Source organism: Alexandromys fortis, unplaced genomic scaffold (assembly GCF_014885135.2).
Source record: "Alexandromys fortis isolate MF-2015 unplaced genomic scaffold, M_Fortis_MF-2015_v1.1 scaffold_3, whole genome shotgun sequence".
Lineage (NCBI taxonomy): Eukaryota > Metazoa > Chordata > Mammalia > Rodentia > Cricetidae > Alexandromys > Alexandromys fortis.
Genome location: NW_026067909.1, coordinates 12,087,489 through 12,100,443, shown reverse-complemented (window position 1 = coordinate 12,100,443; position 12,955 = coordinate 12,087,489). Strand labels below are relative to the sequence as shown.

Below are 12,955 nucleotides of genomic sequence, written 5' to 3'. Positions count from 1 at the left end.
TGCTGTGATTTTCACATGTTTTGTGTAAGTTATTTTGAAGAAATCCCCACCCCCTATCCTCCACTTAAAACAGACTTCCAGGGCTAGCGAGGTGGCCCAGTAGGTAAAGGCACTTGATACCACACCTGACGACCTGGGTTTGGCCCAGGAGCCCCACATGAAAGGAGAGAACCAGCTCGTACAAGTTGCTCTCTGACATCCACATAGTAACAACCTGTGCACACACTCATGCACATAACACACACACACACACACACACACACACACACACACGCACACCATGCAAACAAGTAGAATCAATTAATTTGTTGGTAAATGGGTTTCCAGCAGGGTGCTAACATGTATGATGATGGTATTGACTGCAGATAGGCTAAGCTGAAGAAGACACAGTATCCCTGGGTGTGGGTTCCAGTGCCACGGCCCTGAGTTCAGCATCCATGACTAAATATCCATGAACTACAGTGCTTTCTTTTTTTTAAAAAAAAAAAGATTTATTTATTTATTATGTATACAACATTCCTTTCATGTATGCTTGCATGCCAGAAGAGGGCACCAGATCTCATTATAGATGGCCGTGAGCCACCATGTGGTTGCTGGGAATTGAACTCAGGACCTCTGGAAGAGTAGTCAGTGCTCTTAACCTCTGAGCCATCTCTCCAGCTCCCAAACTACAGTGCTTTTACAGAGCAGACAGACCACACATGATGAGGCCCAGGAGGATATTCACATTCACAAGGAGGCTCTGCCTTTAGCAATGAACTCTGCCCAATGCAAGGTAAATAAAATAGGAACCTGCCAAAGAAAAGGCTGTGGCAAAGTCTCTGACCTTTCTTTTTCCTTTTCCCTTCCTTCCTTCCTTCCTTCCTTCCTTCCTTCCTTCCTTCCTTCCTTCCTTCCTTCCTTCCTTCCTTCCTTTTTCTTGCTTGCTTGCTTGTTTTTCGAGACAGGGTTTCTCTGTGTAGCACTGGCTGTCCTAGAACTCGTTCTGTAGGCCCGGCTGACCTTGAACTCAGAGATCCACCTGGCCTTGCCTCCCAAGTGCTAGGATTAAAGACGTGCACCACCACTGCCTGGCACTTCTGGCCTTTCCTAGAGTATTGAGGTGGGAACAGAGTGAGGATGACTTGGTGGTACTTGGGTGCAGGCTGGGCTGAGTGTTAAGTAAGGAATGCAAAATCTACAAGCAGAGCCCTTACAGAAGAAGAGGGAAGACAGACAAAGCATGGGGTAGGGGAGGAGGGAGGGAATTATGAATAGCTAGTACTACTCACCAAACCTGCCAAGACCCAGTCTGCAAATAAGTGACCCTCCTAAGGAAGCTGGGAAGGCAGGAAAGTGGGACACTCGCCAGTTAACCTTCTCCATCCCTCACCTTCAAGACAGAAATGGAGGGGGATGTGGAGGACTCCAGGCCCTAGGAAAAGCCTGGCTCCCAAGAAAAGGAGCCTGAATCTCCAAGTTTCTGCCTGGATGAGAACCTCCCATTTCCTCTTCCTGACAGAAGCAGAAGGGGGCGCTGTTCTAAGAGCCTGGGAGTTGAAGTGCAAACTCGGTTTAGCAATCCAGAAGCGGCCCAGGAAAAGCACAGCCAGGGAGGAAAACTCTAAGGGGAAACAGAAAATCTATCCCTCTTCATGGGTTTAATAATGCTTCCCTCTAGATGTCCTTAGACACCATCTTTCTTGGAGCAGCAACAACAAAAAAGATGAATGTTCATTGTTTCCTCACTGGCTTTTCTCCACTTAAATTCAAACGGATAATGTCAGAGATATTCATTAATGAATTGTGTGTGTGTGTGATCTGCACCCACGCAGCCCTCCCCACAGCCTGTCTTCAGGAGCTGGGTAACGGCAGCTTAGAGAGATGCTACCCCACCTCACCTGCCTCACCCTGCCACCCACCACCCTATCCCCCACCTCCCTTATCTCCCACTCGACTGTTCCACTCCCATCCCCATTTACCCCTCTACCCCATCCCCCAACAACCCACTCCCATCTGATTCACCCCACTACCCCACCACTCAATCTCCCACCTCCGTCATCCCACCACCCCCATGGCCACACCCCACCTCCCACCCTGTCACCCCACTACCCCACTTCACTTCCTTCATCCTGTCAGCCCAGAGCGCATTCCTCGCTGCCTCTCCTGGCCCTGTCATTAACTGACATCCCCTCTTGTCACAGACACCCAGACATGGAGCAGATTCTCCAAAGGCCCTAGCATGACCCGTGTGATGCCCCAGGCAGAGCCAGAGCCTGATCGTCCAGACCAGCAAAGCACCAACAATTCAGATCCCACCCTCATGGGAACTGAAGCTTATCTCTGCTGTGTGCTTCCAGTTTCATCAGAAAAGCCCCAAGGAGTTGAAGAACAAGAAGGAGAAAGGCAGAGAAAAATGAGAAAACACCAGGCCCAGGAACCTCCTGGGAAGTCACATATAAACACAACATCCATGGCTATCTATCACACCCAGCTTGCCTCCTCTCCCCAACCCAAGCAGCAGAAGCCGACATCCAGGGGGAGCAAGTCCATCCCCAGGGACAGAGCAGGGTGATCATTGTGGCCTGAGGACTTTTGGGACATCCCAGGACTGAGGAACAAGCAGGTAGTGGCTGGAGTAGTGTGGGGAAATGAGATCTACTCAGACCAGACTCCCCACCTCCAGGAAGGGGAGAGTAGCTGACAGGAGGCAGCAGGCTACCGTGCCTGCTGAGGCATCAACACTGCTGGTTGATACGCTCACCACTGTGCTTCATCTGTAAGACTAGAAATGGCTCCCGTGGGCCATTAGCTCTGAGGCCTGGGGCTTGGAGGCTTGACCTAGCAGAAGGCGCTTACTGTATAGCCTGGACATGGCTTGGTTACCCCCTAGGGTTGCCAGTTTCAAACCTAATCTCTGTCGAGAAGTATGAAAAGTATGGGAACTAAACTTAATGATGATGTTTGGAAGAGGGACTTTGGGGAGGGAGTAGAATGAGACGAAGTCAAGTCAGGGGGATCCAGTTCTCAAATCCCGGTAGATACAGGAGAACAGGGAGATACATTGGACATAAGCATGCATACAATCCCCCACTTTTTGCCCATGGCATCTTGGCTCACCCTAGGACTCTGCTAAAAAGACCACCACCCCGGATAGCCTTTAAGCTTGGCCCTCTAGAACCAAGGAACCCACCTAAACCTCTTTTCTTTATAAATTTCTCTGCAACAAGGTTTCTATAATGAATGCAGGAGGAATGGAGAGTGCTCAGTGAATATTGTGGGCTGCAGAGGGAAGGAAGAAGGGGGGGCTAAGGATGAGAAACATCTTAGAGCCACACAGGAACATGGGTCTAGAACACCAGCTCATAGGCCTAGGGTGGACCACAGGCCCCCACAGCCACCACTCAAGCCACTAGACACAGACATCCAAGCAGAGCGTGGACGCACATGCTGCTGCCCACAGGGACTCACCGTCTGCTGCAGATCCTGGATGAGTACTCGAATCACCAAGGTGTTGTCCTGGATCTCCTCCATCTTCGGGCCGCTTGGTTTCTCTGTGGTGGCCCGGATCGTGTCATAGATGGTCTCTTCTTTGGAACTATCTGACTCTGAGCCCATGGAATAGTCGGAGAAGCTCTGGGCCATCTCGTCCTCACTGGATGTGGGGCTGCGTGGCATGGTGCCTGGATCTCTGCGAAGGAAATAGACAGGAGAATAAATCAATACAAATACTGAGAGGACCCAGGGGCCCACTGAGACTAGTTCCTGGGTCTGCCAATGTGATCGCCAGTCCATGGAATCATCAGTCCATGGCACCCATGTGCTTGTACGTCAGATCCCTAAAAGTGGAAAGAACTGGGCACCTCTCTCCTCCTCCCCTGGGCCTGGGCAGAAGCATCAGTCAGGACCAGAACCGGGGAGGTCCCTCACACTGTGCTGAAGCTGCTCTGAAGGAGTCCCAGCTGGCTGCAGCAGCGGCCGCGACTATGGGAATTTACCGGATGGCAGCAGTGGTAGTTTGAAGCTGCCCACATAAGAGGAACAGCTACTGCTGGTTTTTCTTTGAGGCCAGGGTGGCAGCAGGAGGGGAAGGAATGCAGGCACCGGGTCAGAAGGCGGCAAGTCATGTTGTAATAACCCCCTACTTCAAACACAGAGCGGCTAGCAGCACAGAATAAAAATAGCCCAAAAAGATGAAGATAGACTCAGAAAGATCATTGCCAGGTCCAAGAGCACAACAGAGACCCAAGTCTTGAGCAGGCTGGAGCCAGGAGAGTTGGGGGTCCCCAAGGCAGAAGCTGGGGGAGCCCCTTCCTTAGAGCCAGTGCGGCGACAGCTCCAGTGCAAAAGTCCGGTCAGGCTGTAGACAGCTACCTCAGAGCAGGGCCGTAAGCGCGCACCAGGAAGGCCAACATGGCCAGGTGTGGCAGCAAAAACCTATAATACTAGCATTTAGGAGGTGGAAACAAGAGGGTTATGAGTTCAAAGTCAACCTCGGCATAATGAGTCTGAGGTCAGCCTGGGCTACAAGATCGGGAAATAAAAGCAAAGCGCCAAAGGGACCCAGAAAAGCCATCCTGTATTTGGTGGCTACAGAGGTGACACTGCCCCATCCCTAGGATAAATGCCTACACTGGGGGATTTCTGAGACCTGGCAGGGAATGTGCCACATCATACCAGCAGCTCCACCTGTATGGAAACTCTGTCAAGAAGGTGAAGGTCATGGGGCTGGGGTGTCCTGGGCCAGTGGGAATACATGGTCACCCTCATCACTCAGACTCTGCCTGGTCAAGCTGTGGTGCCCTCTGGCCACGGGTTCTACAGTTGTGCACAAATGAAACCTGATGACCCCAAACATGACTCCCGGCACAGGGGAGGAAACTTCCCGAATGAGCCACACAACCTCTTATGCCTGTGGCTGGAAAGACACAGGACAGCACTACAGACAGATGAACAGATTCACAGGACATCGTGCCAGGGAGGCATCAATGGTAAGGAAGTCTGGCATCTCAGAAGGCACCTCTCAGAAGGGCAGAGTTAGGAATGGCCGAATGGCCTCCACAGGGCTATGTGCTTGCCGGAAGGGCCCAGCCTAATAGGACAAGTGTCAACCTCTGGGAAGGCTGAACACACAAGCATCTCCTGTGTGCTGTAGTTACCCGGGGAGGACAAAGGTCCTCTTCTAAAAACAACTTTGATACTCATCATGTAGAAGACAGAGAGCCCAGGGGGCCCACATTACGGGCTGCTCCGAGCGGCCTCTCTCCAGCACTCCTCTCCCTGTGCTGGCTGTCCCGCAGACTGTCACCTGACATCAAGTCCCTTCTCTCATCTCCATTGTTCTTCTGCACAGATGCTACCCCAAAGCCAGTGCTTTAAACAAGCCTTTGAGTCACTCTCCACAGAGGCTTAGCCCAGGACGGGGAAGTGTAGGCTGCTGTGTCAACAGCCTTTTCTTCTGTGGATCACAGAGGCACAAAGCAGAGAACCGAGAATAGCAGTAAAGGGGTTTCCCTCCCTCTAGAAGGAGGGAGGAGGAAGGAAGGAGAGCGATCAATGGATGACAGATGGAGGGATATGTGGGGAGGCAGGTGGAGCAGGAGATGGATGGATGAGACACGAACAGCTGCCCGAGTCAGCGCATGAACGGATGAGAGGTAAATACGGATGAGATGTCTGAGTTAATGACTGAGTGAGTGGACGGAAGCTGGATGGACAGATGTGAGGATGGATGGATGTTGTAAGAATGGATAGTAAAGGATAGGTGGATAGGTGAGTGGGTAGGAGGGGACGGATGGATGGATGGTGTGAGGATGGATAGTAAAGGATAGGTGGATAGGTGAGTGGGTAGGAGGACTGTTTGTGCATGGATGAATATATGAATGGCTGGGGCAAGTGAGTAGGTAGAAGGATGAGTGACTAAACGGAAGAAGGGGAGAGAGGAGGGAGGGTGAGCAACAGATACCTAACTAGGTTCTTCATAATGCAAGGTAAATCCACTGTCGGTCATTCACACTGGGGGATGCCACTGTCCACAGTGCTTCTTCATGTCTGTCCATGAATGAACACACATTTCCCACACTCCAGTGATGCACTAACTGTCCTCACAGGGGGGAGGCAGTAACAGGCTCCACCAGGTGCACCTTCTGCCCATCACGTGTGCCAGGGCCACCATGTGTGCCAGGGCCACCATGTGTAAAGCCAGGTCGTCTTCTGGCCTCGTAACAAATTGGCACACAGCAGCATCACTCACAGGGACACAGTGGGTATCAGCATGGGCACCCAGCCAGTGCTCCTGAGTCGGGGTACTCCAGGAGAACCAGCTCATCTAACACAACCACTGCTTTGCCTTCTCCATAGGGATTCAAATACCACACTGTGTGCCCAGACTGCACCTGAAGGGTTGAGGGGTACCCAGGCTCCTTTCTCACTCTCCAGGCCCTCAGCTGACAGTGAGTTTTGGATAATTTCCAAACATGGTTGTCTCCTTGTGAACACACCACAATGCCAACCTTCTTCAAGACCTCAGGCTACAGCTACCCCAGGCCCAGTCATAGCCCACATGGCCACTTCCAAACAGCACTGGGCTGCAGTTACCCTGTAGCTCAGACAGAAACTGCAAGGGGCTCCTAGCCCCACCCTTCATCACTTCTGCACACAGTGAGGCCACTTGCCCTCACAGTCAGGCACCCTGAGGCACCTGCACCAACTTGCTAGCCCCATTAACCTTGGACCTGGGCTGGAGTTTGAGACTCTTCCCAAGTGACTTTAGATTGTATCACATTGATAATTAAAGTCAGCTACCATACCTACACACACACACACACACACACACCATTTAGTTAAAAAAGAAAGAAAGAAAGAAAGAAAGAAAGAAAGAAAGAAAGAAAGAAAGAAAAGAAAAGAAAAGAAAAGAAATGCTTGCCAATCTAAAGTGTTCATATGAAAACCCAGATACCTGGCATTTTCCCTATCATCAGGGATGCAGCCCTGACCTGTGGACACCAAAGGATAGGAGCTAGTGGCAGCGCTTCCCAGGGCCCAGTAACCCCACAGGGTCCTCAACCCTCAAAAACTCCCAGGTCACGTGATTACACTACTCCCCACGAGGTTCTTCAGTAGGATCTTCCCATGGAGACAGGAGCCGATATTCCCCATGGACCCGAAAGTGCTTCCTCTGGGGCCTCAGTCTTGCCCAGTCCACCCGCAGGGCCAGCCTCAGCAGTGAGCCCCCTCAACCAGCCAGGAAGGTTTGTAAGTAAAAATTCAAGAGTTCACCCTTTCACCCTGTGCACTACTCAGTTAAAATATCAGGGCAGGCCAGGTCATGGTGCTGCATGCTTTTAATCTCAGCACTTGAGAAGCGGAGGCAGAAGGATCTCTATGAGGTTCAGGCAATCTGGTCTACATAGTGAGATCATGTCTCAAAATTAATTAATCTACCTATCTCAAGGAAAACTAGTCTTACTGTATTCACTATCTGAACAGTGTTCATGATTCCTGAGATCAGCCACCCAAGGATCCAGAAATGCCCCCGAAGTGGGTGATTGAAGGACCCGGCTACCCCTGCATCTTGGTAAGGCCCCTGCCTGGCTATCCCTGCATCTCGGTTAAGCACCAGCCTGGCTACCCCTGCATCTTGAAAAGGTGCCTGCCTGGCTACCCCTGCATCTCGGTTAGGCACCAGCCCAGCTAACCCTGCATCTTGGTAAGGTGCCTGCCTGGCTACCCACGCATCTCTGTTAGGCACCGGCCCGGCCACCCCTGCATCCCCTGCATCTTGGTTAGGTTCCAGCTTCAAAGCAACTTTTAGCACTCACTTGTTCATTCATCCGCCATCCTTGTATGGACTTATTTTTATTATGTGTTTCTGTACAGGCCCAAGAGTACAGATTTCACATGAGTGCAGGTGTCCATGGAGACCAGAAGAGGACATCGGAGCCCCTGCAAGCTGCGGGGACAGAACTCCGGTCTTCTGAAGAGCTTGCTCTTAAGCGCTGGGCAAGCTCTCCTGTTGTTCACCACCTGTGTGAGAGTTAGCGGAGATCTCTACTCAAACCTGACCTGACGTTATCACAAGGTACAGATCCCTCGCCCCTAGGGATGCCAGACTTTTGGGGGCTTGAGAATATTTGCATATATGTGATGAAACGCCCTGTGGATGGGACTCAGGTCTGAACATGAATTCATTTGTGTGTCACATGTGTGTCGCCTGGTGCTGATTTTGCACACCACAGCCAAGTGCACCCGTGTTTCAGCTACAGTCCATGCCCTGAGGTCAGGAGAGGAATTTGACACTCATGTCTTAATGTTTCTGCTCAGGAAGGCTTGGCTATCAAAGTGCTCTGGGTTTACGGGCTTAAGGGGTGCTGAGCTGGCGAGATAATTACACGCTCTGTCAGGATTTCCACCCAGGCCTGTGGTTCTGAAGAAACTATTCATGCTCTCATCCTGGCTGAGCGGTCTTTTCAAACACAGCGGGGCCAGGCCAGAAATTCTTATTGAACTGCCTCACCAAGGCTACTGCACTTTAAATGCTCTCAGGTGGCCTAACAATGCCTGCAGGCTGACAGCTGTGGGTTGGAGTCACGGGTCCTCATTAACCTTGAGGCGACCTTGTGCTCTAACTTCAGAACAGTTGGAGTTTCACAGAGGAGACGAGCATGGATCAGCTCCTCCTCAGAGTCAGAGAGGCATGTCCACACTGGGGCAGCAGGAAGACGACAGAGTTCACCATTCCACAGAGACCTGGGGGGCACGGGGCCGCTCCCTGGTGTGGGGTTTGCTGTTTGAAGGCTGTTATCAGTATGTAGAAGGATCAATAAACGGTTGGAGAGAGTCTCAGCGGTGAAGAGCCCTGACCCAGGTTCAGTTTCCAGAATCCTCGTGGGTAGCTCATGACCATCTTACTCCAGTTCCAGGGGACCCAGCGCCCTCTTCTGGCTTCCATGGGCACCAGGCACACTCATGGTGCACACACACACCTGCAGACAAACTCCTTCTGCATTAAATAAAGTAAGTGAGGAAATCTCTGCTAATTTGTGTTAACATAAAAGGTCAAGGATGGCCCGCCTGGTGCCTCCAGCTTCAGCTCTTAGTGTCTCCAGCTGAGCCGTAGGTTCTGCTGCTTTGTTTCAAACCGGGGAAGGGCAAACAGACTTTACAGAAGCCTGTGCTGGAGCACAGGGGAGCAGTGTACAGCACAGGGCTCCCAGACTGGCTCTCTGATGAGCTGCAGGACGACGCTCAGATACACAAAGAGGTGGATAGCGCAAGCACTCACTCAGCGGTTGTCTAATGGCTGGCCTTGTGCACATAACCTCTTGGCAGATATGCAATCTATTCTTACTCTTGCATTCAGCACAGGATATGTTCATGCTCTTTGGATTCCCTCGTGCTGTGCGTCAAGAGATGGTAGAGGGGACTGACTACAAAGACATCCCTTGGCATAATCTGCTGCCTGCCGAATCTTGGCAATGGTGCTAGCAGCAGTGGCCACAGCCTGAGTAGTGGTAACATCAGCAGAGGGTGACAGTGGGCAGTGGTGAACACAGCCATGGCAGAGGCAGAAGTAGTACCAGCTCAGATGGCTCCAGAAGCTGTAGGGGCTTCCTAATACTCCAGGCTTGACATTGGGGCATACATAGCAAAGGGTGGCCCAGCCGCTTGGGGCCAATAGGACAAGGGATTGTTGGTCCCATGGCATACATTACTATCAATGATCTCTGGTGGAATGGCAGCACCCAGGGTGGTCTCTGCTTACAGCCTGTAGGAAAGAGATAAAGATGCTCACACACCAGGGTAGGCTGAAGTCAGAATGGTCCTGTTGCAGCTCTGCCAGCCTGCGTGGGCTATACTGCTGAGTGGTTAGTTCACCATGCAGCCAACCTGCTCAGCCTCTACCACCAAGGGTCCCCACCACAGCCACACAACCTGCTAGGCTGGACACCTGGGGCCTCTCTGAAGATGAGCAAGAAAGCAAGCTATCTCTAAAACAACCTGTGTTTGAGTAAAAGAAGAAAAAATAACATATCTGGGGAAGCCAGGCCCTTTCTGTTCCATCTCACGGAGCCTTTCGTACTGACAGGTGTTAGTTTGGCCCAGTGGTTCCAGCTCCTGAGGCTGCCCTGCTTTCAGGGACAGAGAGAAAGATGCTGGGCCAGGCACAGACAGAAGTGGCTGACGAGCAATGGCTGCAGCTGGGTTCCTGGGCATCCAGGAACCGGTCAGAGGCAGAAGCTTACGCTGAGGAGCAAGAAGGTCTGTGTTCCATTGGCTCCCCTTGAAGGGAGCACTCGTCCTTGGCCCCAGCATACAGCACAGCTCTCTGTCAGCCCTGGGAAACAGATGTGAGAGCCCACTGGAGCTTACACAGCCCAGGTCAGCTCTATCCCAGCCTGGAGAGCAAATGAGAAGTTCCCATCCCCAGAAGTCCCGCCCTGGGGGCAGGGGCACAGGAAGCCCCTCTCAAGTGCATTCCACTCCTGGTTAACTGCATCGAAGAGCTTGAAGCAAACACCTGTGGCCACCGCCATTCCTCCACCCCCACCCTGACTTCCTTCCCCATCAGGCCCAGTCTGGCCTCTGACTGGCTTTCTTAAAAGCTCACTTAATGACTGTGTCATTTCAGCTACCTGATGAAGCCGCGTGTCCATGAGTACTTTCGTGTGCCTAATTTGCCACCATCCATCCATCACAGGGGATACAGTGAGCATTCAGTGGACACATGCCAGACAAGAGGTAGGCTATGGAGCTAGTGGAATGCAGTGAGGTAGAGATGGGCAGAGCATGGCCCTGAATCTGCCCCGGTAGAGTGTCAACTCCAGCTACTACCAGCAAGTGGGAACAGAGCCCAGTGTCCCAAACCAGTGGATATGGTTCAGATCAGATTTGGGCAGAAATGCGACAAGTAGCCATGTTAGAATTGTACCGTTTTAAATGCTCATCTTTCAGGTCACATCTAACTGTACCACTCATGGGCTGCAAGACTGGACAAAAGCCAGAACTATGAGATGAGCTTAACTCCACGTCTTCTTTCCATAATAAAAGAGGGTGGTGAGGATGTCATAGGAGAATAATAAAGCGAGGCTCCCCAGTCCAAAGCACTACCAGCAACATCTCATTCACAAAGGCACCCCAAAGCAAGCAGGTACCTAAGAAGGGCTCCACCTGATAGGTCCACAGAGGCCCGAGTCTGGGTCTGGAAGTGGGCTGGCTGGAGAAAGAACCAGCTGAGCCCCACCTCAGGTTCTCTGCAGGAGGGTCCTGACATTCCAAAGCCAGAGACCTGACCTGGAGGGTCATGACTCTAACAGGAATGTGAAGAAAGGCTCTGTGGGAAGGGCAGACGCCTGGCCACCGGACAGGAGCCTGGGCAAACATTAATGATTAACTCCGAGGCAGGGCAGAGGGCGGTTGGGCGCATTCACTGTTAGGTTTGCAGGGACAGAAGTTGCTCTGTGAACACCCTACTGGCTCCATGGGGCACGCTTACATGCTTACACTAAGTATGGACTCCTCATAAGCACGCACTCGTCATAAGCACGCACTCATCCTTTATCCCACTCTCAAACAGAACAGGCTGCCTTGCATTTTGTCTGTCTTCATTCTGGCGACCAGAGGCTGTCTTTGGTTCCTGCATCCCTTCAGGATCAGACTGTAAAAGGTTGTTCAGAAACAGAAAGCAGGCAAGGCGAGGCAGAGAAAGGGTGGTTTTGTGCCACCCTGAGCAATTGCTTTTAGCACAACCGTTTTTCTCCAGAGTAAATACAGAGATGTAAGCTCCCAGGTCAGAAGGGTCAACACTCAGTGCAGGCCTCTTGCAGCAGCCCTGCTGGGCAGCTATTAATAAAGAGAGAAGAAAAGCCACCGCCAAGAAGCAATTTCCACAAAGATGATGCATTTTGCTACGAGTGTCCAGAAACATCTAAAACCTAAACTGGCTTATTTGTCACCTAAGTCCCTGAATGGCAGGCACATACAGTTTCCAACTCATTCATGTATTATTATTCATGGGGCATTAAAGCCAAGCTGCAATGAAAGATACAGACAAAACTGTCTGGGCGATGGCTACAAAGCCTTTGGGGATCAATTCATAAATCTTAGAGGTTCACAGATCAATTTCCAGTTTAAAATGCACAGAGCAGTCTCCTTCCAGAGGGAATCTCAAAGCCACAGGGTAAGAGATTTTACTGTGTGGCTTATTTTGTGCATTTAAATGTATAAAATTTGTTGGTCCTTAAAACAGGGAGACCTTCCCTTCCCAAGCTACCCTCTGGTTTAGGTGTTTAAACCTAGGTCAAGGTCACATTACAGGATAAAGGGCAGCCTCTTAGGAAACCTGGAGAACAGAAAACAAAATTGCCAAAAAGAGCACTAGCCCCCTGGGGGCTAAACCGCTCAGAGAAGTCAGGGGTCAGTTGTACAGGGACCAGATTGCATCAGCCATCAGCTTCTCATGAGAGCCTTGTTGAAAAGCTATACCACTCTACCCCATTATCCTTCAAATTCTCCAGAGAAGCAGCCTGTTCCAGCTACCCAACCAGAGCACCACAGATGCAGATGAATGAAACCCACCCATATTATGGCTGTGTGATAACCCATCTTGAGTATCAACTCAATGGGACTTAGAATCACCATGGAGATAAACTTCCGAGTGAGTTTGTAAACTTCCTAGATTAGGTGTTTTGAGGTAGGAATACACACCCTAACTGTGGGCAATGCCATCCTGTGAGCTTGGGTTCTAGACTGCAAAAGTCATGTGACCAGCTGCCTCCTGCTCCTGCTGACAGGCCTGCCCTGCTAAGATGTAAACCTACGCAAATCCTTCTTCCTTCACTAAAATGCTTCTTGTCGGGCATTGGGTCACAGCAAAGGCAAAAATAGCTAACACAGGATGTGTTCCCACTGTGCAAGATTCTAGAGAGGCATCTGCGCTGCTGTCTAAATGCCCCTGCTGCACGAGCAAGTACACTCT

The 12,955-nt window shown here is 51.2% G+C and overlaps 1 protein-coding gene across 5 annotated transcripts in view; it reads right to left on the bottom strand.

Annotated features, from left to right (window-relative positions):
- The window catches only part of Shank2 (SH3 and multiple ankyrin repeat domains 2), a 434,250-nt gene that overhangs the window by 381,400 nt on the left and 39,895 nt on the right, over positions 1-12,955 (bottom strand). For all 5 annotated transcript variants that reach the window (XM_050137009.1, XM_050137013.1, XM_050137010.1 and 2 more), the window contains exon 3: positions 3,451-3,670. In XM_050137009.1, the coding sequence (XP_049992966.1) occupies positions 3,451-3,657 (207 nt within the window). In that variant the 5' untranslated portion in view covers positions 3,658-3,670. The remainder of the gene's footprint in view (positions 1-3,450; positions 3,671-12,955) is intronic.